Source organism: Rattus rattus, chromosome 7, assembly GCF_011064425.1.
Source record: "Rattus rattus isolate New Zealand chromosome 7, Rrattus_CSIRO_v1, whole genome shotgun sequence".
Classification (NCBI taxonomy): Eukaryota; Metazoa; Chordata; class Mammalia; order Rodentia; family Muridae; genus Rattus; species Rattus rattus.
The window spans coordinates 24,477,885-24,505,835 of NC_046160.1; the positions used below are offsets into that span (position 1 = coordinate 24,477,885).

The window sequence follows — 27,951 nt, forward strand, 5'->3', positions numbered from 1 at the left end:
GGGGTAGGCAGCTTAGCTCTGCCAAGACAGGGTAAGCTAGTCTATCACAGTTCCTGCTTCACTTAATGTCTGTCAGATGGTTCTGGGCCAGAAGACTGAAGACAGATGCTCCAACATTTTGAGAAATAGGGGCTATCCAGGTAGTCAGCTGTCTCTGCAAATTGTTTAAGTTTTGGAAGCTATGTTTTTCTGCTTCCTATATATTTGTGTAATATTTAACTCATTCTCAGATCTCTGATGAGATTGAAGACTGGTTATAGTCTCATAATCAAACTTAAGATGTTTAGCATTGAGGAAGATGATGTAGATTTGAAAGGATGGTTTTTCAGGTGGTGATGCAAATTAAAATCAAAATGTAATTCAGGTATAGAACTGTAAACTTTTAAAAATTTTTTTAAAAGATTTATTTACTTATTATATATAAGTACACTGTAGCTGTCTTTAGACACACCAAAAGAGGGCATCAGATCTCATTACAGATGGTTGTGAGCCACCATGTTGCTGGGATTTGAGCTCAGGACCTCTAGAAGAGCAGTCAGTGCTCTTAACCTCTGAGCCGTCTCTCCAGCCCCTGAACTGTAAACTCTTTAAGTTAGAATAGATGTTAGAGTAATATACCTAAATTGACAAAATTCATGGATTGGACATTAATTAGTGCATAGCATTCCTTATAGTTTACATAACGATTATAACTATGTTCATGTATATCTCAGAGAAAAAGCGTTTTTAAAGAACAAAAAAGGGGAAATGTTGTAGGTTTGGTTTAATGCTTGTATTATGTTACTTGGGCCTTCAGAATTACATGAGAGTCCTATATGTAAGATGCTGTGGAACCCTGCCCCCAGTTGGTTCTGATTAGTAAATAAAGTTGCCAGTCGCCAATGGCTGGGCAGGGAGACAGAAGTGGGACTTTAGAATTCACAGGCAAGGGAACCAGGAGAAAAGGCAGAATCACCATGCTGGGAGAGGAATAAGATGCAGGCTTGAGAGGTGCAGAAGACAGAGCATCGATTATGTAAGAGCAGGAAAAGAGGAGCCCCAGTAACCCCTCATTGGGTCTAGGGTAGCAAAAATGGAATATAGATTTTAGAAATAACTCAGGAGTATCAAGGAGGCATTAGCAACCATTAAGCAGATTGAGGCATATTAAATATAAGGCTGTGTGTGTGTGTGTGTGTGTGTGTGAGAGAGAGAGAGAGAGACAGAGAGAGACAGAGTCTTTCATTCAGGAACCCAGAACATTGGGGGTATTGGGGGGTAGTGAGGAATTCGCGCTGCAGACACAACCAGGGTCATCTGAGTAGCCTTAATTGCCTGCTACAACAGTCGCTCCTCTCTTGGTTCCCGAGCACCTTTTCTCCATTGCCAGCCATCTCTTCTTCTTCAACTGTAGGAGGGAAAGATGGACAAGTGGTGGGAAGGAAGGAACTGTGCATGACCGGGTAGGTCAAGGGTGAGTTTCCACCCTGGAGCTGCATGTGAACTCTGGACTTACCTGTCCCCAAATCCCCATCCTTGAGCTTCCTGGGCCCCATGTTCAATTTGGCTGGAATGTTATCTCTTGCAACGGGAGAGTTGGGACCAGCACAGCAACTCTCCCTGGAAGGCAGGTGGAAGCCAACATCCACAGTGGCTGAAGATGCCTTTCTCTTGCCTGGTGTGACTTGAGGACAACTGGAATGGTGAGTCGCTGGGGATGAGGTGGGGTAGGGTGACTTCATTAAGCAGGGAGGCTCGTGAGTGCAGTGTGGAGGTCAGGGATGTGAGAAGGGAGGCATGGGACACTAGAGGAGCTGACAGCATGGACAGACACAGGGTTGGCGGTGTGGGTATGCTGGGGTAGCCCTACTGCCCTCTCAGAACCAGCAGATGAGGGCTGTTTTCAGCTAAGGTCCCTGTGTAGACAATGCCAGGGAATCATGTTGCCAGTAAGAGGATCCAAAAAGCTCCCGTGGTGACTTCTGCAGCTAATAACTTAAAACGAACAACAGGGATTCAGTTAGCTCAGGCTGGTCTCAAACTTGTGATGACTTTGAACTTAATGATCCTCCTGCTTCTACCTATTACACGTTAGAATTACAGGTGGGTACCACGCCAGTTTTTAAGGCTCTGGTGCACGATAGGTGAGCAGCATTACATCCTCAGCCTAACGTGTCTGGTCTTTGAGGCCCTCTGTTGCTTTTGGTCCCCAGATTTTGTAGTTGAATGGAGCTGTATGTCTGGTTTTATCCTTCAAGGGACATGCCCATCGACAAGGCGACAACCTCTGGTGCTTCCCCTTAGATGGTAGCTCTTTCTGTAGATGAGAAGCTCTAGATACTCCATGGGCACAGCCCTCAGTCCCACCCTGCAAACCCACAAAGGATCCATGACAGTAACAATGACTTTATACTGTTTTTAGCTGCATTAGCACATACCGCATTTCATTTTCAGGATGACGCTCTAGCAGTGAAACACTTTGCTATGCCCTTCATCCAGACCGAGATAGCCAGGATTCTATTTTGTGCTCACAGATTTGACAACTCTAGGGACCATGTGTAAATAGAACCATGCAACCTTTGTGTCTATGACTGCCTTATTGTACTTGGGGTGATGCCCTCAAGTCTCATCCATGTTGCAGCCCGCATCATAACTTCCCTTTCAAGCCTCCATACCATGCCATTGCGTATGTGACATCATAGTGATCCATCTGTTGGTGGGTGGGCATTCAGTTTGCTCCCATTTTGTGGCCACTGCAAATAGTTAGAAATGTTGTTGCACAAACACTGCAAGCCCCTGCTTTTTATCCTGTTTGTTTGAGACAGGGTCTGCCTATGTAGCTCCTGCTACCTTGAATCTCATTATGCAGACCAAGCTGGCTTTGTCAGTCATCCTCCTGCCTCTGCCTCCTGAGAACTGGGATTATAGATGTGTGCCTCCACACCTGGTTTGTGCTCTATCCTTTTGGATGTACACCTAAGGGGGGGATTTCAGAGTCACCTGGTGGTACTGCATTTAGCTTTTTAAGGAGTCACCAAGCCACCCTAGAACTTGGTGGTTTTCAGCCACTGAGATGTGGAGGTGTGTGGTACCATCGGGATAACCTTTTCTATTGGAATGAACCCTGCATCTTCGGGTGTTGGAGCCTGTAGTCACTGCTTTCCTTTTTGTGACAAAATATGTCACAAAAACAGCCTAAACAGGGAAAGATGTCCTTTGACTCATAGTTTCTGTGGGTTAGTCCATGCACCTGGGGACAACAGTGGGCAGAACACTATGGCGGCAGATACAGATGGTGGAGGTGGTGGCTGGAGGAGCAGCTGGGAAGCAGGGCAAGGGACAGAGAGGGCAAGGGATAACCCCCAAGGAAATGTTCTCAGTGACCTAGGTCCCCCAACCAGTCCCCACTTCCTGCAGCTTCCAGCACCTCTCAAAACAGCACTATACCTTTGGTCCCAGGACTCAGAGGGAGAGACAGGTGGATCTTTCTGAGTTTGAGACCAGCCTGGTCTACATAATGAGTCTAGAGACACTCCAGGCTACATAATAGAGACTCTGTCTCAAAAATAACCAAACAGTAACAACAAAACCAAAACCCACAAATCAACAACAACAAAGCCCCACCACCTGCAGAGGGCCAGTCCTTTAAAGGGCCAGCCTTTTAATGTGCCAGCCTGTAGAGAGGAATGCTTCAAACTGTGACAGAGCCTAAAGGCTAAGCCTCTTTCAGCAGAACCCAGCACAATATGAAGAGGGTCATCCAGCATTGACGTGCTACCTCTCTGGACCAAAGACTCAATGTGGTGTCTGGAGCCAATGGTGGAACCCTGCAACTGTTGCACGCTGGTCAAAACTCCCCTAACATGGTTACTGTGGGACTCATTACACTAGCAACACAGACATCCAAAGTCGCATGCCTTCAGGGCTCTCGATGACAGCACCATCAGTACTGAATACAGACTTCCATTTGGTCCTCTTGGTCAGTTTTGGCTTCTTCTCACTGTAATATGCTGATTCGAGTCAGATGAACCTGGACTTAACTCTTGCTCTGCCACTTCCCAACTCAGAGTTAAGCCTCGATGGCCCTAAAAAAATCATGCACACAAGCGTGTTTTACTTGCACCTATGTCTGTGTACCAGGGTATGCCCTGACAGATCCCCTGGAACTGAAGTTATTAAACAGTGGTGAACTGGCATGTGGGTGCTGAGACTTGAACCCAGGTCCTCTGGAATAGCAGCCAGTGCCTTTGGACTGCTGAACCGTCTCCCCAGCCTCATGGTGGGCTTTTTGTTTGTTGTGTTGAAGACCGAACCCAAAGACATGGAGATTACCAGGCAAAGGCTTTCCCACCAAGTTCCACCCCCAGTGCAAGCATGGGTTTTTTCACTGGAAAGTAGGGGCAGCAGAGGTCCCTTAACAAGACGAAAGGGTCGTGTTTGGCGGAGGGTGGCTGCTCTTCGGACGTAGTGCCATCTAGCTCTTGAAGTTGAGGTCTTTCTCTAATACGATCTTGTCCTTAGTCAAGGTGGGAGCATCATTTGGAGGGGCTGTGGATTTGGACACAGGAAGCCTGCAGTTCATACGGTCATGCAACCAACATTTATGAGGACGTAGCATGTACAGGTGCTGAGCTGTATGGAAGGCAAACGGTGTCCTCGTCCTCACAGGTCATGACTAGTCTTAAGAACTGGCCAGGTGAAAGACTATGGCAGAAATGAACACCAGTAGCGATGGGGGCCGGGGAGAGCTATGAGGTGGGTGACAGGAAGGGTCAAGAGAGTTGCTTCGGGGTGGGGAAAACTGAAGGGTAAAAGTGCCCTGCAATATGAAATGGTTCTACAGTTCTGCGAATTAGGCAACTGTCCCTGGGGCTCTCAATGGGGTGAAGCGTACCAGGTGGGGTGCTGCTTCAAAATTGAGGGTCTGCAAATAAGTATGACGTGGCTGTGGGAGATGCAACTCAGGACACAGGCACTGAAGGGCTGGATGGATGGTGCTGTCCAGTGGCGGGAGGGAGGAGCCTGACAAGGAGGCTGGGAGTCGGGGGATCCAGTGCCAAGCTCCACCGATGGTAGCTGGGGAGGTGAGCACTACAGACCCGGAGCCCTGAGAGCACCCCCACCCTGAGGGAGCCAGGTCTAGTGCAGGTCTGCGGAGGATCTTGCAGCTGGAAGAAGAGGCAGGCCTTCAATGTCATTTAGTTCAACCTCCCACCTCTTCAGATCTTTCCAGAGCCCACCTGAGGGCATCCAACTCTTTTTGGACACCCCAAGGTACAGGACGCTTACTGCCGTTTAGGGAGCTCACTCCACGACAGTGCTCGAGCCCCTAGAATGGCCTCGAGGCATCAGGCGCTGCGACCTTGGCCGTGTGCAGCCGTCTGGCCACCGCGGCACCTGGCTGAGGGTGGCGACGCGGCTGGGCAGGCGCTGCTGTCCCCAGCCCCAGTGCTGAGGCGCGCAGAGCGCAGTGGGCTCTGGTGGAGGTCGGGAGAACTGCAGGGCGAAGGCCGCCGGGGGCTCCGCGGGCGGCGGGGGGAGGCACTTGACACCGGCCCGGGAGAGGAGGGGCAGCTGTCCCTACGACCAGTGCTGGATGCGGGGACCCGGCACAGAATCCGCGCCAGGTAGAGGGGCGCCGCAAGGTGGGGAGGTTGCGGCCGGGGGACCACCCGAGGGATACGGGGCGCCCGGGAGCGCGGCTCCCGCGGGGTGCCCGGTCCGGAGCGCTGCAGCCGGGGCGCGGCGGGGTCCCGAACCCGCTCCTCCCGCCGGGGCGCTAGGACCGCCCGCAGCTCAGGTCGCTCCCGCCGCGGCGCCCCCGGGGCCCCCAGGTGTTGCCTCCCGGGCGGCTCCGCAGCGGGGGCCGGAGCCAGCGCGGCCACGGGGGGCGAGCGGCGGGCGGAGGCCTGGGCGGCGGGCGGCCGGAGGGGAGGGAAGGAGGAAGGCGGAGAGAAGGGGCGGGCGGGGGGACCCGGCGGAGGAGGCGGAGAGGGGGAGCGCGACAGCGACGGAGGGAGGGAGCGCGGCAGGCAGCGGGCGGGCCGGGAGGCGGCGCGGGCGGCGGCGCGAGCAGAGGACGAGCCGGGACGCGGCGCCGCGGCAGCAGGGCGAGCAGGGGCCGCCCGACCCGCCAGGCCACACGGTAACCAGCACGGCCTGCGGCTCCGGAGCTGGGAGGGCGGGCGGGCGGGAGGGCGCAGCAAGGCGGTGGGGAGCGCGGCTCGGACCCCGCAACTCGGTGCGTGGCGCACGGGGCTGCAGGCGCGGACGGCCCGGGCCGAGGGTTTGTTTATGTCCCCGCAGCTCGCCCGCCGATCCTCTCCTGCGCGCCTCCTCAGCCGCGGACGCCCCTCGGCGCCCCCGCCCGGCCCGGCTCAAGTTCAAGTCCGTACAATGCCGCGGGGGGCCTCCGCCGGCCTGCGCGCCGCCCGACGCGCGCTGCCGCAGGGCCCCGCCGCCTCCGCCTTCCGGGCTCTGCCCCCGCCCGGGGGCCCGGCCGGGGCCTGCAGCCGTGCGCTGCAGGGTGCGGACCCGACCCGGAATCGGGCGCGGGAGGGGAAGGGGGAGGGGGGGGCGCGGGCGGCCGGGGAGCGCCGTGGCCACGGCAGAAAATGGCAGCCTGGCACGACCCGGGCCCCTGCTCCCGCCCCGCCCTCCCCCTGGGCCTGGAGGCTCCGCGCGGCGGGGGACCCTGGAGGCCCCGGCAGGGCCCAGGGGCGGCCGGGGCCCGCGCCGGGGAGCGCGGCGTCGCGATCTTCCCGCGGCCACCTGTGGCTTGGGGGTGCAGGGGCGCCGGCGGGCCTGGGAGGGGCGCGCGTGGGGCGTGCCCGCTCGGGGGCGCACGCTCCCGCGGAGGCCAAGCGGAACGGCGTGGGGGGGCGTCGCGCCCGGCTCCTCCCTGCCCCCGCTGCGGGCCGTGGGAGCGGGGCGGCGGTGGCGGCGCCGCCGCAGTGTGGGGGCGGGGCGGGAGTGGGCGAGGATCCCCGGGCCCGGCCGCCGAGGACTAGAAGGTGCGGGGGCGGGAGCTGCAAGGCTGGAAACGACTCTGGTGGGGATGCCGGGGTCGCCCCCTGCAGCAGACTCCCCCTGCACACACTCACACGCACCCCCGCCGGGCCGGTGTAGACGTGTCCTTGAAAGCTTCGCATCTGCACAGTGAAGGACGAGGCCTCGCCGAGGCTGCGGATCCGGGGGTCTCAGTCCCCATGTTGCCCGCACCTCAGGAGACCCCCCGAGCCTCCGCAAGCCGCGGTCCGTGTCCCGCCCTCACCCGGGCTCCCCACTCCACGCCGTCATGCCCTCCCTCGTTGGCGCGGACCGAGCTGGCTTGCGTCCAGGGCCCGCCCCCGGCCTCCCCCAACCCCTCTTCGCGAGGCCCGCAGCCCTATGGCTGCCAAACTTCATTTTGCTTTCCTGGAGCCTGCCTTCTTGGGGGCACCCTCTCCCTTCGCTCCCCACTCAGTTGCTCTCCCCCTGTCTCTGCATCCCCTCCTCTCCTTTTTCCCTGCAAGGCCAGCTGACTAGGTGTGGGCACCCTGGGTGGGAGTAGGTTCCCATTGGGTCTCACAGCTCCCTTCCTGGGCTCCCAAGGGGAGCTTTCTGTGGCTGCACCTTGACCTAAGATGGCGTCTTGCACCCAGCTGGGCAGTTCTGGCCTGCGTAGGGCTGGGGAGGAAGGGCGGGCTAGGGACTGCACAACTGCCCCCCTCTCAAACTAGAGGGGACAGTAGCCTTCAGGGAGGCGTATCTTCGGCCGAGTGACCCAGCTTGCCCCTCACTGCCGTGCCCAGAGACTGCCATCAGCATCCCCGGGGACAGTTCAGTCTTCATGTTTCACCCTGAGCTGCCAGCGGCTGAACCTCCTCCTGGGCTGGCTGCGCTGGGATTCTGGGATCAGGTGCTGCTCCACCGTGCCTCCTCCCTCCCTCCCTCCCAGGCAGATGTGACAGCTGCAGCCTGGGGAGCTATTCTTGCTTTGCTGGGGTGTTGGGGCCGGCCTGTGGGATTTGGGAAGCCCAGCTGCCTGGCAGACCCTCTTTGGGCTATCTTCTGTGCTGGCAGGGGCCGTTTGCAGGTAGTTAGAGCAGTCCTTGCCTTTGGATAGTTGGGTTGTGGAAGTTCCTGCGGGCTTTGGGGGACAAGCTTACTTGTCCTCTCTGCTTCTGGGGCCCATTAAGACCCTGGTGGAGCTGTTGACAGGTTATTCTGTCTAAGTGTGTGTGTGTGTGTGTGTGTGTGTGTGAGAGAGAGAGAGAGAGAGAGAGAGAGAGAGAGAGAGAGAGAGAGAGAGAGAGGGGGCAGGCAGACAGACAGAGACAGAGAGACAGAGATGCTAGGATGCTAGGTAGGGTCCCCAGGCCAACTTGTGTCATAGGTTTGACATCCACCTCCTCCCTCCTTGTGTCCCCTTTCTCTGGGCCCTGCTGCCTCTCAGAGCCCTCCTCCTGGGCTCTATCTTTGCAACCCTCCCCATCAAATCTGCAGCTCCCCATTCCTGGGCTCCCGATGGCCCAAACTTTTCCGTGTTACTCGGCCCAGGCTGTCTAGTGTTCGCCAGGAGCCTAACCTGAGGAAAGGTGTATCCCTTTAGACTCAGGGAATGAACATCCCCAGTGCAAGGCCTGCCTTCCACAGTGGAGAAGCCTACAGGAGCCGCCAATGGCCATCTGTCAGGGTGTCTGCAGGCAGGATTCCTCTGTGGGGTGGGGGTTGGATGAAGCTTGCAGGCCCATTCCAACTTTGAGATTCTATGGCTCTGACTTTCCTGGTGGAATGTCAGACCCAGAACAGGGCTAGAGTGGTCTGTTTTCGCTCCAGGGTAGTGGTAATGGAGAAGGTGGGGGCTGCCAGGAGGTGGGCTTTGGCAGAGAGGGGAGGGATGATGTGTTTGTCTGTCAGGTCTGACTGCAGAGGACATAAAACACAGCTTCCATGCAGCCTCTCTGCTTGGTGCTTTCCTGAAGAGGGGTGTGTGTGTGTGTGTGTGTAATTTGCAAGGGTCACCCTCAGTCCAATCTGTTGTAAGTCTCTCAGTCCCTGAGGGTAGTTGACAGTCACTTCCACACCCCATCCACCATTCTTTCCCACAAGCCAGCAAGGGACAAGATGGGCCAAAGGATCCTTGTCCAGCCTTGTCCAGCCTCTCTGGGCGGGAGGAACTGAAGGTGATCTGCCTTCTGGGGAGTCCTGGATGTTCTGTTCGACAACATTTAGTGGGCTCCCATGAGGAAGGTTGCTTGATGAGGCTCCCTGCTCTCTCCCAGGATGTGGCTCTCTCACCGGTTCTGTTGGTGGTTACTCCAGTGGTTATATTATTGCCCGCATTGCTCCAGTGGCCACTACCTGTGCACCTGGAGAGTTCTGCTTCCCACCCCCGTGCCCCCAGACCCAAATTCTTTCCCAGATTCCCTCAAGATTTCTGTTTCAGGGAACAAGATAGAAAGGGAGTCTTGGCACAGCCTTGCCTTTCAGATGTGTAGATCCTCTTCTGAGATGTCACCATGACTGCTGCAGCCCTTAGGAAGGGAGCTGGGAGCTGGGTTGGGGGCTCTGTGGGAGAGGCCAAGCCGGTTCCTTCCGTGGTTGGCTCTGCCTCCCAGGGCCTGAGGCAGGAGGGTTGCTGGGGCGCTTTGCCTCATGAACATTTACTGCCGCCTCCAACCGCTGGCCTGAGGTCTCCTTACCACCTCCTCCCTGCTGATGATTGAGCAGGTCTGGCTGGTAGAAGTCAGAGCTGGAGTGGGGGCCTAGGGGGAGTTGACTCCAGCTCCATGCTCCATGTTAGAAGCCATTGGCTTTCTCAGCAAGGCTGGAACTCTGCTGCTCCCCACCAGGGCTTTAGTAGTAAATCAGAGGCGTCCCTTTCCCCTCCTCTTCTGTCCCCTCCCACCCTTGAGGTAGGGTCCTGCTCTGTAGTCAGCCTGGCCTTCAACTGAGTTTTCAGCCTTCGCCTCCCAAGTGCTGCATTATAAGGAAGTTTGTGTAAACTCTAAGGGTTTATTTGGGGTCATTTGTCTCTTTCTTTTGAAATCACGGCTGCCCAGGCTGGTCTCAACCCTTCCTCAGCTTTCTTTAGCCTCTCTTGTATCTAAGGTGACATGCACCTGGCTCCGTTTGTCTTGTTGATTATAGTGGTTTTTTTCCCCTAAGAAATGAGCCGAGTGAGTTCCATTAAGACAAGTCTCTCCCTGAGATCTGTGTGTTGTGTCCGAACTACCTCCATTTGGCTAGTGATGTGGGCAAGATGGGGTCCATGCTGTGTGTCTGCATATTTGTGCAGACATGTATGGACACCCAGCGTGCTTTGCATAAGCCAGGGTCAGCGCGTTGTAAGCAAGGGTCCTGGAGTTAGGAGGAAGTGTCTGTCGATAAGGCCTAGCTGTAGGACTTAACTGCTGGCTCCCAGGATGTATGGAACAGCTGGTCACCATCTTAGCCAAGGGTCAGTGAATGTGTGGATTGCTGTCCCTGCTCTCCCTATTTGGGGCACATGGGGCATTTTAAAGTTTGGAAAAGCCCCACCCACGTTTCAGTCTCTCTTATAAAGCCTTGGTTTTGTAAGGACGTCGCTGACAGTGCTTGGAAATCTTGGCAGTGAGCTTCCATTCTCACAAATGGCTTTGTCAACAGGTTGTGCGAGCACCTTCAGTCCCTCGAGTTTGTTCCAGCCTTTTTCTCTTACTCTGCCTTGAACTCCTCCGTAGAATTTTCCCCCACCTTTGCTTCCGCTTGTCTGAGATTTTATTTGTCGGGCATTTCCTGTGAGCAGGGCCCAGTGCCCATGTTGAGAAGTACCCAACTAATTAATAATTCAGGGTGCTGGAGAGGGAGGTCACTGCCAACCGAGAGGTCAGGGCAGGCTTCTAGGAGGAAGGGGCAGTACCGAGGGCCTCAGAGCCCGGGAGTGGAGTTGGGGAAGAGCATCGTCTGGGCCAGCTGCCATGTGAGAATGCTGACCCATGGCGGACACCTGGGAAGGTGGAGGGGGCCTGGGAGGTGCTGGAGTCTTGGCTAAGGCTCCCCAGTAGTTTGAGGAGTGGGTCCTTGTACTTAGTGACTCCTGTGTGTACCCACGGAGAGATGCCTGAGCCTCCCTGCAGGGCAGTGGAGGGAAAGCAGGCTTGGCCAGCTGAGCCCAGGTGGTGCAGGATCTTGATCCTTCAGTCTGTAGTCTGGGGCTTAAGAGCCCAGACTTGGGACAGGAAAGCATGGGTTTGGCTGTGGAGCCCCAGGGGGTCCTGGCAACCAGGGGAAGGCAGAACCAAGGTCCTCCAGTGCTGCTGCCGATAGCAACGCCAATGTGAATTGCAAGCGGAGTCTCTGTTGTCCTGGTCTCTGGGAGGTCCCCACATCCCCTGTTGTCCAAGCTCCCCGGCAGAGACCCTCCAGCATCCAGAACAACCTCACAGAGGATTAGAAGGGAAGGCGGTGGTGGAATGACAGGTCCTTCCTTGCCTTGACAGCTCTGTCTAGCCTTCCTCGTCCTCCCCAGTACCAGGGAGATGCCTAGAGGGCTACCCCACACTGACAGGTGACAGATGTGGGTGCTGCTCCACAGGAAGGAGCCACAGGACCCTCCCAAGCCTAACCTAGGGCTTTCCTGCTGAATCCTACCGTGGTGGGATTATTTTTCAACAGTGACTGTTACTCTGCACTGCCTGCTGTCTTTCTGTGGACCCCTCTGACTCCTCAGGCTTCCCGACCTTATTCAGATACAGGACCAGCTTCCCATTTTCTTTTTCCTGTGGTCATTCCTATTGATCCTTCCGCTCTGTTTCAAATGTCAAGGTCATTTTCAATTCTGAGCCTGTTAGCCGTCCTGTCTGGGTAATGCAGATGGGATGGACAGGTGGCCGTCTTACAGCCAGTGATGGGAGTAAGATCCGGGTCTCCTGCTCCTAGCCCAGCGGGTTTTTTGTTTTGTTTTGTTTTTGGTTTGGTTTGGTTTGGAGTTTTGAGACAGTGTCTCACTTTAGCAGAGGCTAGCCCCATTTTCATGGCACCTTTCCTTTAGCCTGCTGGGATGACAAATGTGAACTTCTATACATGGCCCCTATGCTGGTCTTACCCCGGAAGTGAACACTAGTGCAGAAGACACTTCCATTCTGAGAAATGATATTAGAAACTTAGGCTGGTGACTGCGGTGTTGAGAGGTCACACTTGTGGTTTTAACTGTTGGCTGAGTATGGGCTGCTTCATTGAGATTGTCCAAGTGGCCATGACCCTGAAGCATGCCTTTTCTGTTTCCCCAAAGACTCTGGGAGGTGCCAGACAGTGTAACCTGCCCATGCCAGCCAGAGGCCTCTGACACCTCAGGTGGCAGAAGCTATGGAGAGGCAGCCTCCTGATGGAATGGGCCCGTGTGATGAATACAGAGTCTGAAGAGATGAGCTTACAAGTAAATAAGGCGGTGAGGGGTCTATTCTGATTGGTTGAGTGTCCTTGAGGTGTTGAGTCACCCAACATTGCAATGTACTTTCTGTAATCTCTTACCTTTTATAGACTAGGCTAGCCTTGAAGTCTCTGCTTTTCAAGTGCTGGAGGTATAACTCATTTAAAAAACTGTTTAAATTTTATTATGTTTGGTGTGTGTGTATGTTACACACATGCATGACAAGCATGTAGGAGTCAAAAGGACACCTGTGGGAGTCTTCCACTATGTGGGTCAAATTTAATTAAAAAAAAGTTAGGTGGTGGTGCACGCTTTTTTTTTTGTGGTGGTGCATACCTTTTATCCCAGGACTCAGGAAGCAGAGGCAGTTGTGCCTCTGAATTTTGAGGCCAGCCTGGTTTACAGAATTCCAGAACAGCAAGAGCAACACAGAGAAACCTTGTTTTGGGAAATAAAAAAAGAAAGAAAAGAAGGAAAGAAGGGAGAGAGGGAGGGAGACAGACTGACTGACTGACAGAGACAGGCAAGTCTCTTTTGAGTTCAGGGCCAGTCTAGTCCACACAGTGAGTTCCAGGACAGCCAGGACTACATAGTGACAGCATGTCTCAAAGAAAAAAAAAAGAATTCCATTTATAGGTTAATGAATGCATATAAAAGATTTCCCTCTAAGGATACACACCGACCTGTATTCTCTGAAAAATGTGACTTTGTTTGTAATGGCAACAACAAAACATAAAGACGTGGTGTAAAGGGGGATGAGGTAGAACCATATTTTATCCAGGAACTCTCGCAGTAGAGAGAGAGTCACAGTGTGGAGGGCTTCATCCTCAATAGCTGGGACCAATGGGAATCCAGGCCTAGGAGCCTGGCTGCTTGTGAAGAAAAATAACCAGCAGAAACCAAGCGTGGAGCTCAAGACTGTGTGACCACAGCATTTTTGAGGCTGAAGCAGGAAAACTGCCGAGAGTCTAAGGCCAGCCTGGGCTACAGAGTGAGACACTATCTCAAAACAAAAAGCTGGACTTTGTGGCACACACATTTGGGCGGTAGAGGCACGAGGATCATGAGTTCAAGGGCATCCTCTGTCTACCTAGTGAGTTTGAGGGCAGCCTGGGCTACTTCTGTTGAAGGAAAGTCCCTGAAAGGAAACCTCAGACATGGGGCAGTTGCAGTGCAAATTTAAGAGAAGTCCTAGCGTAGGCAGGGCAGGGTGATTGGGGCAGGCACTGAGAACAGATATTGGATGAGATTTTGGGAGAGATCTGCTAACACAGAAAAAATCATACCTTTGGAAAGCTTGTGGATAAAAAATATGGAAACACAAGACAGCCAGAGAGAGAGAGCTTAGTGGATGCACATAAACCTGGAGATCGGAGTTCAATCCCCAGGAACCCACAGGTGTTGTGTGCATGTGCACGTGCCTCTGTGTGTGTGTGTGTGTGTGTGTGTGTGTGTGTGTGTGTGCGCGCGCGCGCACGCGCGCCACACATGTGCATCCTAGTACTTAGGAAATAGGTAGGAGGATCTCTATAAGTTTAAGGCCAGCCAACTCTGCATAGACTGTTTCAAATAAAACAAAATTCCAAACAAATAAATGGTAAGGCATTAAAAAATAGAACTGACTTAAAGACTGAGGGCTAGATGGCTCAGTCTATGCAGGAAGAAGCCTGGGTGTGGGGAAGGGTTGAGAGCAGAGGGGTCTTGCTTGTACTTAGTTCCCAGGGATGGTAGACAAATCTCGAACCAGGATGGGGAAAATCGCTTGAAAAATCCCGCTGAAAGGCATCACTGCAGTGGCTAGTCACCCAAATTGTCCCCTGGGTGTTAAAGGCATAACTAAAGATCCAGCCAGGGGTGGAGGGCAGGTCTCTTAGCCCAAATCTCTGAGATCACCTGGAGAAGCCACACCCAAGGATGAGTTTGCCATCAGAAGGTCCTGCACAGACATAGAAGGATCTGTGGAATTTGCCCTGTCTGTGGGCTCCAGCTCTGATCCAGGAGCTCCTGAGGAGGTGGGTAGCAGTGAGCTGGGTGACAACGGAGAGGGGGCGTTAAGGAAAGAAACAAAGGGGTGGAGAGATGGCTCAGCCGTTAAAGGCTAGGCTCACAACCAAAAATATAAGGAAAGAAACAAAGATTCCTTTTCCTGGTCACTTGGAGATAAAACTAGAAGGGCTAAGACCCGGCAAAGAAAAGAACCCAGCATGGAAGGAAGCCCAGGGCTTGTCCCTCTGCTGACCGGACCCACAGTTCCAGGCTTGCACAGGACAGAAGGGGAAGTAGGGAGTCAGGCAGCCCCCTGGGGTTAGCACCTTCAGCTGCTGACATTCGCTAGTGCCTGGCCCTAAGCAGTTTTGAGTTGCATGCTTTTTCTGTAAACCGAATGCGTCTCATCTTACAGCCGCTCTTAGGAGGTGCCCAGGAAGGAATTGCCCCTTTTTGTAAAGTGGGGTTCATTTTACGATGGTCTGTGAATAAGGGGAACTCTCAGGAAGGCCTTGTGCTGTGAGAGCCTATAAAACAACTATTCTTGACACCCTTAAGATGAAGGGGAGCAGATCATTTTGATAACTATATATCAGTTTATATAGGGGGGGCGCATACCAGGACAACCTGTGGGATATCTGTCCTCTCTGTCCACCATATGTGTCCTTGACATCAAACTCAAGTTGTCAGGTTTCGCCACAGAAATCATCAATTCCTGAGCTACCTCGATGGTCTCTCTGTTACTACTGCGCAAAACCAGGAATTGGCTGTACAGCCCACCCCCCCAACTCCCAATGTCTTATGGGTTGTGGTCCTGCTGGCCCTACTGACTTTGCCCATAGTCTAGGGCATGGGAGGGTCTAGACCAGCTTGGCAACTGGCATTGCAATGGCCTCTAATGGTTTTATTGCCATAAACAGTGTGCTTGTTGCTATCCACTCAGAGGCCTGTGGTTCTCAGCCTGGCTGGTGGTAGTCTGAGGGCCCTGCTTGGTACTGGAGGCTCATCTTAAAAAGCCCAGTGAGTCTGGGGTTGGGGATTTAGCTCAGTGGTAGAGCGCTTGCCTGGCAAGCGCAAGGCCCTGGTTCAGTCCCAGCTCGAAAAAAAAAAAAAAAAAAAAAAAAAAAAAAAAAAAAAAAAAGGCAGAAAAGCCCAGTGAGTCTGGGCAGGGCCTCTGCATTTCCTCCGGTCAACACCCTCCCAACCGCTTGGCATCTTAAACCCAGTCTGGAGGTCCCTTGCTCCAGATGCATAGTGTCTCTGTTCGTCGCTGACAGGCCTCCTGGAGGCCACTTGCTGGCCATACAGATGAAACCCAAGGACTCTCCCTGCACTTCAGGTGGAGGATGGGCAACGAATTGCCAGCTATGGTCAGCGTGAAAAAAACAGGAAGGGGGCTCGTCTCCTTACTGGGGCTGGATAGGGAAGCCTGGTCACAGGCAGGGAATGCCGGGAAGGGATTTCTGATGGATGTGACACCTAAGCTGAGGTGAAGGGCATGGAGTTAGATGGTCAAGGGCAGATTCACCTCCAGAATACTGGAGGGTTGGGTCCGGCCAGGCTGGGGAAGCTGCAATGTCCACAGATGAGGGTGAGAGTCCTCAGCCCCCAGTGACATCCAAGGAAGGTCATTCTGGGGCACCCAGAAGGAGGAAGTCAGAAGCCAGCATAGAAATGTAGAGGTCAGGTGGGTGGATAAGGAGGGTCTGCACGAAGGGCTGTGCTCCAAAGGGAGGGAGGGGAGGCGATGGTGACTCTGCTTTCTGCGAGCTCAGGAGAGTCCTGAGGGCTCTGGGGTGTTGCTTCCTGGGAGACACTGGAGCTGGGCCTGGGCCAGGCTTGCAGAAGGCGGCGAGAGCCTGCGTCAGAAGGCCTGAGGGGGGCGTCTGTGGGATGGGTGAGGAAGGGCCGTCGCTTTCCTCAGTGCTGGCTAGGCGGCCCTGCAGATGTGTGAGGGAGGCAGTGACTTCACTGGGCTTGTGTCACAGGCATCAGGCAGTCATTGTTCCTGGTGTTTGGGGATTTGAACCGGGATGTCTGCTGCTTGGTGATTCTTCCCAAAATGAACTTTCAGGCCTAGTCCTCCACTCCCAGGCTGCTCTATTTGGGTAAGCATCACTGTCACCTTCTCAGAGTGTCCTTGGACTTGAGTGAAGCTGCCCCTCTCCATCAGGGCCAAGTCTGCCAAAGGAGGAGGGAACAATCTGGGACCGGCCTTTTTGGTAAGTGAATAGAAAAGATACAGAAACATTTGGAGAGAAAGGAGACTTTAGTGTTTCATGAAGTAGAATCAAAAGACTGCTCCCAAAGTATTTTTGGGATAAGGACATGAACCACGTTGGTATTGCTTACTTCAGGTGGAGGCAGTGTGGCAGTATGCCAAAGCCACCAGACCTGGCACTGGGTAGGTGGGGTTTGACCTTGGCTCTGCTGCTTTCTTGGCTGGTGTCCGTCCTTCAGGGGGTCACCCAGCCTCTGTCCACCTTGACGTTGCCATCTGCAGAGTGGATATCCTCTCAGAGGCTCTTACGACTGTTGTTTGTTTGTTTGCTGGGTATGGGCTCTGTGCGCGAAGCCTGGCTGTTTTCTCTCACCGTCTTTTGAAAGACTCCTTAGGCAGTCGGCTTCACAGGTGTTTGAGGATTTAAATCCAACCATGTGTGTTCTTGGTTTGGCACAGAGCAGGCGTGCCCGAAGATGCCTGCTTCCCCTTCCCTGTCTTGTAAGCGGAACGACTGAATGGCAGCTCCTGGTCTTTGTAGCTATCTATGATGGTCTCTAATAGGTCCTTGTGCTCAGGTGACCAGCCTGGGTCACCCCAGCACACTTGAGAGGTTACTGAGGGTGAGCGCTGAGGGGGTCAGAGAGGGAGTGTAGATGTGATGGTCATGGCCATATGTGAGCTTGAAGGTGATGATGTCTGGACCTGGATGGGCTGTCTTTACAGAGCCAGACCTCTGGAGCCAGTGAGCCCAGGTTCCCATGGGGCCATTTAGCTGTGCTGTGACCCTGTGACCCTCGATATGCCCATTGGTAGACATATGAAGATCCTCTGTGAGGCTTTGACCAAAGATGGCTTCTCATTAGGGGTGTGTATGCAGATGGTGTTGCTTAGGCTGTCCCTGGGCAGCAGTGTAAGCTGGGTGTGGCTTGCTGTGAATCTGCTGCAGAACCTTGCAAGAGCCTTAACCCTGGACTGGCCCTGGGGAAGCTGGGTCTCTGTGAACTCAGGGTGTGGAGGTGTAATCACATGAAACATACAGCATAATTAATCCTGTATGCTCTTAACGATATGCATAATTGTTCTGCATGGTAATTAGGTGTAAATGGTAAGCAGTTCACATAAATGTTTTTGTAATTTGTATTAATTTTGCAGAGGCGAACCAAGTTTATGCGGTTTTTTTTTCCCCCTTCTTGCTCTGTTACTTTTCTGGTGGGGACAGTTCCCAGCTTTCGGAGGGTTCTATTGCAAATGTTTGCTTCTAGGGCGATGTTTTGTATTTTCTTGCAGAACAATGTTATGAATGGTTATGAGCTTCCCAAGCTGGTTTCCAAATGCCTCGTTGGCCCACACAGTAGGTGAAATGCGCAAACTCCCGTCTGTGTGGAGGTGACTGCGGGTTCCCTGTTACAGGTGTCCCCCAGAGTCTGCAGCTTCTGGAGGGCAAGTGCTCCTAGGTTACCATGTGAGCCTTCTTCTCTGTGTGTGTGTGTGTGTGTGTGTGTGTGTGTGTTTTCCTGTGTCTGTTTTTCATCTGTGACTGTGTATGACTCTGTGCATCCATCTGTGCTGTGTGTGCATGTGTCTGTGTTTGTCTTTTGTGTTTGTGTTACTGTCTCTATGTCTTTATGCCTCTGTATGTGGATCTGTGTTGATAGGTATGTATTTGTATGACTGTGTGTGAATCTATGTATATACATCATGTCTCTATGTGGCCTATGTGCATGCCTCTCTCTCTCCTCTCTTTCTCTCTCTCTCTCTCTCTTTCTCTCTCTCTCTCTCTCTCTCTCTCTCTCTCTCTCTCTCTCTCTGTGTGTGTGTGTGTGTGTATCTGTGCTTGGTCTCCGTGTGCATTTGTTGGTGTACACACATCTGGGTCTGTGTGACTTACAGAGATTTCTAAGCCTATACCTAGAGGAAAAGCTGCTACCCTGAGTCAGGCTGCAGCAGACCCAGGAGTGTGAGCTAGCTTAGGACGCAGTCTAGATGACCTAGCCTTTTATCCTGAATCACAGAATAATTTTTAAAATGGACATCTGATGAACATCTACCATGTACCAGGCACTGAGCTAAACATTCAAGTCCCGTTCTCATATCTTAAGGTGGATTTGTAAGATGATGATTCTCGTTCACCTCACTTCACAGATTAGGACACTGAACCCCACACCTCTAAATATCAACTCTTCCCACCAACGGCTTGGTTTGGGTCATTGCGGAGAGTAGAGAGACAGACCAGGACCCATGGAGAGTTCTAAGGACTGCTTGCTTCTGCCCTGCTATCTGAGGAAGAGATCCACCCATATATCCTGGTCCTGAAGACCCGAGGGACTTCCCAGTTTTGACCTAGGAGTGGTCAGTTCCATAGTTATTGGCATGCTCTGTAGAGAAAGAGGGTGACAGTGGACACTGTAGTTGCAGGCAAGCCAGCTTCCCAAGGGGTGGGAGGCCAGGCCCTTCCTGGGAGCCTTATGATGGGTGTCTGGGGGCAGGAATACCTGCAAAATCCAGGGCAGGTGTCAGATTTGCCCTGCAGATGGTGGGCCAGAGCCTCAGCTCCACGTGGCCTTTCCATGCCAAGCAACCCCCAGAATGAGGAGTATGGGGGGGTCGCTCTAGTCACTGCAGCACTGTGCTGGGAATGTTGCAGCTGCAAGGGAGTGACTTTGCAGGGTCCTCTCTGCCTCAAGGGTCAACTAGAACAGGACAGAGGCCAGCCCCAACTGTGGGCTGTGCTGCCTGGATGGGAAAGAACAAGACATGAACCTTGACCTCATGTGATTGGGAAATTAGACACATCTGTATACGTGTGTGGTGTTGCATGACCACCCACAGACACTATTAGAGCCCCTTGGTAGGTAGGTGGTCAGAGAGGGATGAAAGAAGGAGATATGTGAACCTGAGGGATGGGGCAAAGGCTCTCAGGGGGCTTCGGAGGGAAATGGTGTGAACAGATTGTGGAAACAAGGGGTCAGCTGGGAGAGGTGAGGTCAGAGCCAGCTGTCAGTGACAGATCTGACCAGTGTGTGAAAATCGTTGGTACCTCACAGTTGGGGGAAGTCAGCTTTATCAAGATATATTTGCATTCTGTACGATTCACCCTTGTAAGTGTACATGTGACTGTCTCTAATACCCTCCAGGATTGTGTCCATCACCAGAGTCAGTTGTTTTGGTTGAGGGAATCGTGTGTGGACATTCTGCTGACAGGGTGGGTTGGAGGAAGGGACCAAGCAGGCCTACCCAGTGCTTTGTAGTCACCAAGGTTATTGTCCAGTGACACAGGTTCCCAGAGTGAAGTGAAGGGTAAGAGACTCTGGAGGATTGGGTCATGGGACTAAGAGAAAACTGCCATTTTTACACAGAGAGAAGAAGCTGGGAAACAGAGCCAGCTAGCTCTAGGGACCTGGTTCTCTAAAGCAGAATTTGACCTGTGCATCTAGATGGGCAGGCAGAAAATAAAGACGGACAGAGCCTTGCAGGTGGAGGGCAATGCAGATGTCAGAGCTGCCTCCTCACTAGGCTCTGCCATAATTCAGAGGCCAGGGCAGCAGAGACCAGGGTGGCAGACAATCCTTGGGCTGTGAGCTTCCAGAAGCAGGGGCTCTTGTACCCTGCAGCCCTGCTCAACAGTGGTGTTCCCTACATGAGTATTGATGAGTGCTTGAAGTGGGGGGTGGTTAGCTGGCAGGTTGCCAACAAGCCAAAGATGACAGGAAGGACAAACCCTTGGGGACATGAGTAGCTGTGTCAACCTAGGTCCATCAGCAGACAAACCACAGGGTGTTCAAGTTGAATGCAAAGAACTGTTAACTGCAACAGGACTGGGATAGTAAGGCTTGGTCAGCCAGAGTGAATGAACTCCAGTGGATACACAAGTAGCAGGCATGAGAACATCTACTACTCCTGGGATTGCTAGAGTGCCCAGGGAGGAGGCTGCCCTGGGGCTGAGAGCCATCCCTTGTGGGAGAGGGTGTGGCTGTGGCTCCCTAGATGGCAGAGGAGTCACTGGTGTCATGTGGATGAATCTTAGTGGACATCTGCATTTTGGACCTTTGGGTCTAAAGGGGGCATGCTCCTTGAGGTACACTGCTTATCTCCCCAAGGGAGTGCTGGGGGAGATTCTGGCTGCTGCTTTCCTGCCCTGCTGCAGCCAGATGCTGGAGAAGCAGCCACAGTGTAAGAGCTGAGTGCTGGGAAGTTTGGTCTCCTAGGAGAGCTTGGTGCTAGAGAGTATCCAGGCTGTGAGATTTGGGTGCTGTATGATAGAGGAACCTTTTGACAGCACACTGGATCCAGGAAGGACAGCCCGCTCCTTGAATATCCCTCTAGTACTGCCACCTCCTCCTTCTCTTCATCCTCTTCCTCCTCCCCCCACCATCCTCCATTTTTTGTGTTTTTTGAGACAGGGTTTCTCTGTGTATCCCTGGCTGCCCTATTCACTCTGTAGATCAGGCTGGCCTTGAACTCACAGAGATCCACTGGTCTCTGTCCCCACCCCCACCCCCAGGTGTTGGGATCAAAAGTGTGCACTGCCACTGCCCAGCTCTCCAAGTGTCTGCTAAGTTTTACATTGTGCGAGCCAGCAGTGGAGAGAGATTTAAAGGGCCCATACATACTTTTACAGGGAAGGCAGTGAAGGGTACTAGCATTGGCACAATCTAGTTAGTACTTTGGCTACGTGGCTCTCAGGTGCATCTTTCCTATCCTTCTGACCTCCCACACAACAGCAGGGCATCTTCCTGTTCAGAGTTCTAATCCTAGCTGGTCACGGTGGCACGGACCTGAAACCTCAGCATTTGAGAGGGAGAGGCTAGAGAGTTCAAGATCAGGCTGGAGAGGTGGCCCAGCAGTTGAGAGCAATTGCTGTTCTTTCTAGAAGATGACTCCGTTGTGTACCAGCAATGCTTACTAATAAAGGACCAGTCACTCCAGACACTGAAGTAAGCCGATGTTTTCAGACAGTTGAGTCAATGGCCCCAGGGGCCCCAAAAAGCCAGGCAAATATGTCTCACCTTCTCACGGACCAGTTTTGAGGCCTCCCAATGAGCACCCCCCGGAGCCAGGTGAAGGGGTCTGGGGAGAGTGAGTAAAGAGACCCTACAGTTGGCAAGTGTGGCCCATTCTTGAGAGAAACACTTTGCTGTGTGGTCCAGGAACCACCTCCTTAGGAGGGTAGACACTGCCGCAGAACTCCCCAGGGACCACATGCTGACTCTCACGTGTGCATTCATGCTTGGACACCGTGTAGTCCTCACTCGCACGCAGACCACGGGAAGCCGGTTTGGTTTGCCATAACACATAGCCTGAGGCAGGAGCCTCGGTGGCCCACACCCAGCAACAGGCGCTCCTTTATGAAGTCTGTGGTGGCTCCTGTTGACTCCTAAGAACAATTGCAGCTCTCTCACAGCGTCTATTTTGGGCATAAACCTTTTATTCTCTCTGCATTAGGGGCTGTGCCATGGTAACCATTAGCGCAAGCAAAGGAGTCCGTGATGCAGACTCATCCCCTCCCCCGCGGCTGCCATAGTGGCGGGAGGTGTGGCTTGCTCATTGCGTCTGATGGTGTGCTTTCCAGGAGGGAGCGTGAGATCCTTTCGTGATGACTCCTGAGTCAGGCTCTGAAGTGGGGACAGGATGACAGGGCTGCTGGCCTGTCACCAGAGGCTTTTGGGATTCTGTGGGCAGCTGGTGGGTTGGGTGCAAGCGACACTTCTGAAAGTGGGAGCAAATGGGTTGATGATGTCATCTCACCCAAAAGTGAAAGCAAGACCTCCCCCTGGCCCCTCTACCCAGCCCCCAGCCTTGTGACCCAGAGACGCTCTGGTAGGAGGTGGGGAAAACCCTGATGTGCCACTCAGCTTTCTGCTTCGACCACCTTTGAGGATGGTGGGGTGATGTGGGGGATAAGCCCATTACCCGCAGGAGTCACTCCTACCTCATTCCCAGCTCAAGTAGGAAACTCGGCCATGTGGCCATTATGCAGGAGTCTCTCAGGGCTGCTGGCCTGGGCATGGGGACCTATGCTGACTCTGCTCTGCTGGATGCCGCCCTACTTGAGGGCTGTGGCGTGTACCTGGATCCATGATCCTGTGCTGGGATGGCACAGCTGTGCTCCTTAGGACCCTCCCTTCTTTCTTTAAAGACATGGATGTTTAAGAAGAACCTGCTTCTTGGATTTGTTATAAGTACTGAATGCAACGACCAACACACCCTCAAAGCACAGTGCTTGTCACGTTGCAGGCAAAGAGTTGAATGAATAAATGAACTCCTTCATTGGGTAAATCACTACATTAGGAGGCTGTGGTTAAACCCTCCATGGTAGTCATAGTAACACATGCCTTTAACCCCAGCACTGGGGAGGCAGAGGCAATCCGATCTCCACGAGTTCGAGGCCAGCCCAGTTTATAGAGCAAGTTCCAGGACAGCCAGGGCTACAGAGAGAAAAACCACCCAATCTGAGACAGGAAGGTAAGACAGGAAATTGTTTTCTGACCTGTCTATGCCCAAAATGAACATAGCTATAAAAGTCCCGAGCTAATTAAAGAGATTGTGATGAGCAGAACAGCCTTTGGATCTTGTTCCTTTTGCTAATTACAACCTTGAGCAGTTTGGGAACCTCACTTTCCTCATCTGGAAAATGGGGATAAAAATAGTACTCGCTTTAGATGGTGGGGGGTGAGAATGAATGAAATGTTGACGTCATAAAGCTCTATTCACACGCGTGGTGTGGTGTGGTGTGGCATAGGAACACACAGCTTCTGGTTGAGCGACGTCCACTTGTGGCACTCCAGGGATTTTGAGAGAGGAGAGAAATCTGTGGGTGGATGAGTCAGACTCTAATAATCGTGAAGATTTATCGATGTTTTCTCAGTGCCAGGCACTCTAGGAAGCATTTTTAATTCATTACTTTTTCAGTCTCTCCATGGTTCTGTGAGGCAAGTCCTGTTTCCCCCTCTGTTTTACAGCTGAGGAACCTGAGGGTCGGTTCTGTATCAAGCCAACATGATTCAAAGAAAAAAAGGTTGAGGTTTGAACCAGCCTGGCTCCCTGGAGGACTTCCGAGAGCTTGATACAAGCTCCTGAATCAGGCTCCTGTCAGCCGCTTCAGATTCGCTCACACAGTGCTCACAGGAAGTTCCCTCAGGTCAGGTGGGCCCTCAGGTCAGGTGGGCCGGTGCCCTTCACAGACAACCGCCATCTTTGATTCCTTCTCTTCATCTCTTGGCCCTTTGTCCTGGCCTTACTGTCCCACGTGGCCCCAAAACAGTGGCTGGCAGCCCCCGACTACTCACTTCTGGTTCCTTTCATCCTTCTGTAGCCTCAGTTAAAAAAAAGTAAAGTCCCAGGTGAGGCCTCTGATGGGTTCTGTCAGATCACATGTCCACTGCGCACCAGGGTGGATATTGGGGCAAGAATGTAAGCACAATCAAAACCTTCAGAAATCCCCAGAAGACTGGAGGTGGGGAGGGAGGGGCCGCTGGGCTCTGACTTTGGCCCCGTTTGGATGGAACAAGGATTGAGGCCTGTGGGCGCTGACGGGTTTATTTTGATTCAGAGTGATACACGGGCCCTAGCTGAAGTGGGCGCAAGGGAGGAGCAGAGACCTGAGGCATCGGTTCTGAGGTGTTGAGGAGGTTGAGCCTGGAGAAGGAGGAGGAGATGGTGTTGGGGATAGTGTATGGTACCAACTTGAGGCCCCAGCAGGAGGCCGGATGAGGGAGGCTGTGACTGGATGTGTTTAGCATTGACACCCCCAGTTTGGGAGTGGTGAGAATGAGGTGCTGTCATGGGCTGGACTGGGAGGTAATGCATTGGGAGGACTGGGTACTCCATGAGGGACAGGGTGCACACTGGGAGGGAGGTAGCTGGTGATGGAACTGTGTGGGTGCAAAGAGCTGGGGTTGTTTGTTCTGTGGGACTTGATTTCACAGAAGAGCAGAGGAGGAAGAATAGCTGCAGCTCCTCCTGTTTCTGGAGGAGAGAGGGAGACCACACTCCCCCAGTGCTCACAGTGGAGTGAAGGCCTCCCCAGTGCTCACAGTGGAGTGAAGGCCTCCCCAGTGCTCACAGTGGAGTGAAGGCCTCCCCAGTGCTCACAGTGGAGTGAAGGCCTCCCCAGTGCTCACAGTGGAGTGAAGGCCTCCCCAGTGCTCACAGTGGAGTGAAGGCCTCCCCAGTGCTCACAGTGGAGTGAAGGCCTCCCCAGTGCTCACAGTGGAGTGAAGGCCTCCCCAGTGCTCACAGTGCAGTGAAGGCCTCCCCAGTGCTCACAGTGGAGTGAAGGCCTCCCCCAGTGCCTCCCCAGTGCTCACAGTGGCCTCCCAGTGCTCACGGTGGAAGGCCTCCCCAGTGCTCACAGTGGGTGGAGGAAGGCCTCCCCAGTGCTCACCGGTGGGAGTGAAGGCCCCCAGTGCTCACAGTGGAGTGAAGGCCTCCCCTCAGTGCCTCCCCACTCAGTGGAGTGAAGGCCTCCCCAGTGCTCACAGTGGAGTGAAGGCCTCCCCAGTGCTCACAGTGGAGTGAAGGCCTCCCCAGTGCTCACAGTGGAGTGAAGGCCTCCCCAGTGCCTGGAGTGAAGGCCCCCCCAGTGGGTGAGGCCTCCCCAGTGCTCACAGTGGAGTGAAGGCCTCCCCAGTGCTCACGGGGTGAAGGCCTCCCCAGTGCTCACAGGTGGAGTGAAGGCCTCCCAGTGCTCACGGTGGGTGAAGGCCTCCCCAGTGCTCACGGTGGGAGTGAAGGCCCCCAGTGCTCACCCTCCCAGTGCTCACAGTGCAGTGAAGGCCCCCAGTGCTCACCGGTGGAGTGAGGCCTCCCCTCAGTGCTCCTCCCAGTGCTCACAGTGGAGTGAAGGCCTCCCCAGTGCTCACAGTGGGTGAAGGTGCTCCCCCAGTGCTCACGGTGGAGTGAAGGCCTCCCCAGTGCTCACGGTGGAGTGAAGTGCTCACACGTGGAGTGAAGCCCCCAGTGCTCAGTGGAGTGGGGCCCCTCCCCAGTGCTCACGGTGGAGTGAAGGCCTCCCAGTGCTCACGGTGGAGTGAAGGCCTCCCCAGTGCTCACGGTGGAGTGAAGGCCTCCCAGTGCTCACGGTGGAAGGCCTCCCCCAGTGCTCACGGTGGAGTGAAGGCCCCCCAGTGCTCAAGGCCTCCCCAGTGCTCACGGTGGAGTGAAGGCCTCCCCAGTGGAGTGAAGGCTCCCCAGTGCTCACGGTGGGTGAAGGCCTCCCCCAGTGCTCACGGTGGGTGAAGGGTGCTCACGGTGGAGTGAAGGCCTCCCCCAGTGCTCACGGTGGAGTGAAGGCTTCCCCGGGGATCACGGTGGAGTGAAGGCTTCCCAGTGCTCACGGTGGAGTGAAGGCCTCCCCAGTGCTCACGGTGGAGTGAAGGCCTCCCCAGTGCTCACGGTGGAGTGAAGGCCTCCCCAGTGCTCACGGTGGAGTGAAGGCCTCCCCAGTGCTCACGGTGGAGTGAAGGCCTCCCCAGTGCTCACGGTGGAGTGAAGGCCTCCCCAGTGCTCACGGTGGAGTGAAGGCCTCCCCAGTGCTCACGGTGGAGTGAAGCTTCCCCCAGTGCTCACGGTGGAGTGAAGGCCTCCCCAGTGCTCACGGTGGAGTGAAGGCCTCCCCAGTGCTCACGGTGGAGTGAAGGCCTCCCCAGTGCTCACGGTGGAGTGAAGGCCTCCCCAGTGCTCACGGTGGAGTGAAGGCCTCCCCTCACGGTGGAGTGAAGGCCTCCCCAGTGCTCACGGTGGAGTGAAGGCCTCCCCAGTGCTCACGGTGGAGCGAAGGCCTCCCCAGTGCTCACGGTGGAGCGAAGTGCTCACGGTGGAGTGAAGGCCTCCCCAGTGCTCACGGTGGAGTGAAGGCCTCCCCAGTGCTCACGGTGGAGTGAAGGCCTCCCAGTGCTCACGGTGGAGTGAAGGCCTCCCCAGTGCTCACGGTGGAGTGAAGGCCTCCCCAGTGCTCACGGTGGAGTGAAGGCCTCCCCAGTGCTCACGGTGGAGTGAAGGCCTCCCCAGTGCTCACGGTGGAGTGAAGGCCTCCCCAGTGCTCACGGTGGAGTGAAGGCCTCCCCAGTGCTCACGGTGGAGTGAAGGCCTCCCCAGTGCTCACAGTGGAGTGAAGGCCTTTTCTCAGTGCTGGTCCCTCCTGGGAAACTTCACCTTTCCTCACAATCAAGGGTCTGGGAAGCAGTAGCCTCTAGAGACAGTACGGAGCTTGCCGATCCCTTGCAGTCTCAGAGGCTGCCACGTCTAATCCTCCCAGATGTTTCCTCCAGTGATCTTATCTTATATTCCTACGTCCCTTCTGCATACAACACTTTCTTGATCCCTTTATATAGACATTTTAATTGATTTCCTTTTTAATAGACCTTTTGAAAAATCTTTACATCTTATTTGTGTGTGTGTGTGTGAGAGAGAGAGAGAGAGAGAGAAGAGAGAGAGAGAGAGAGAGAGAGAGAGAGAGAGAGAGAGAGAGAGATTGATTGATTGATTATCCTGGGTTTTCTGAATCCATCATTGTAACCACAGGGGCCTTAGAAATGAGAGAAGGAGGCAGGAGCAGGGTGGCAGGGAAGGGATGAGGGTGAAAGAGACTGATGATCATTGCTAGCTTTGGCGATGGAAGGGCTGTGAGCCAAGGAAAGGGGTCAACCTCTAGAAGGCAGGACAAATGGAAAAGTGGATTCTCCCTAGCATCTCCAGCATCTGTAGGGAAGGATGCAGCCCTGCCAGCACTCTGGCCTTAGCCTTAGGAAAACTGCTGTGACTTCTAATGTGCAGAGAAGTCAGGTAAGAAATCTGTTCCTTTAAGCCGTGAATTTTGTGTTACAGAAAACATTTGTACTGTGTGTGTGTGTGTGTGTGTGTGTGTGTGTGTGTGTGTGTGTGTAAGTGCCTTTGTTAAATCAACATAATTACATTATTGTGTTAATGTAACTGTTATTCTCAGCCAAGCCTAACAAGTTTCTTTCCTTTTTGTTTTTTTCCCTGTAGTTAGTAGTTGCCTTGGGTTTTTTGGTTTTGTTTTATTTTGTTTTGTTTTTAAACTTCTTTGTGCCTGTTGCTAATTCCTTCTGTAACAGTGGGTTTAAAATTCTTCTGTCCACATTTTGAGGTCTTTCCTCTCTTGTCCTGGTCCACTCTTCTCTAGGCACGAGGCTGTGATTGCGACATTCATGATGTTCCTCTGTGGTCATCCTTGGAACTCATTCTACCCATTGGTTGTGACTGTTTTTCTGCCTTCCTCTTGTTTGGTTCATCCCTGTGATTGTCCTCTAGGACGGGTGACTGAGTATCCAAATACAGTCAGTGCCTGGGTTCTGGTTGTAGAGTAGGCCTAGAAGATGCCCCTGCCACTTGTCTGGTTGAATAGGGA

At 53.8% G+C, this 27,951-nt stretch overlaps 1 protein-coding gene across 1 annotated transcript in view; it reads left to right on the forward strand.

The window, feature by feature from the left end:
• The first annotated feature begins 4,710 nt into the window (after positions 1–4,710).
• The window catches only part of Dnmt3a (DNA methyltransferase 3 alpha), a 101,267-nt gene continuing 78,026 nt past the window's right edge, over positions 4,711–27,951 (forward strand). The window contains exons 1-3 of the mRNA XM_032908615.1: positions 4,711–4,734; positions 5,254–5,606; positions 5,715–6,992. Of these exons, the coding sequence (XP_032764506.1) occupies positions 4,711–4,734; positions 5,254–5,606; positions 5,715–6,992 (1,655 nt within the window). The remainder of the gene's footprint in view (positions 4,735–5,253; positions 5,607–5,714; positions 6,993–27,951) is intronic.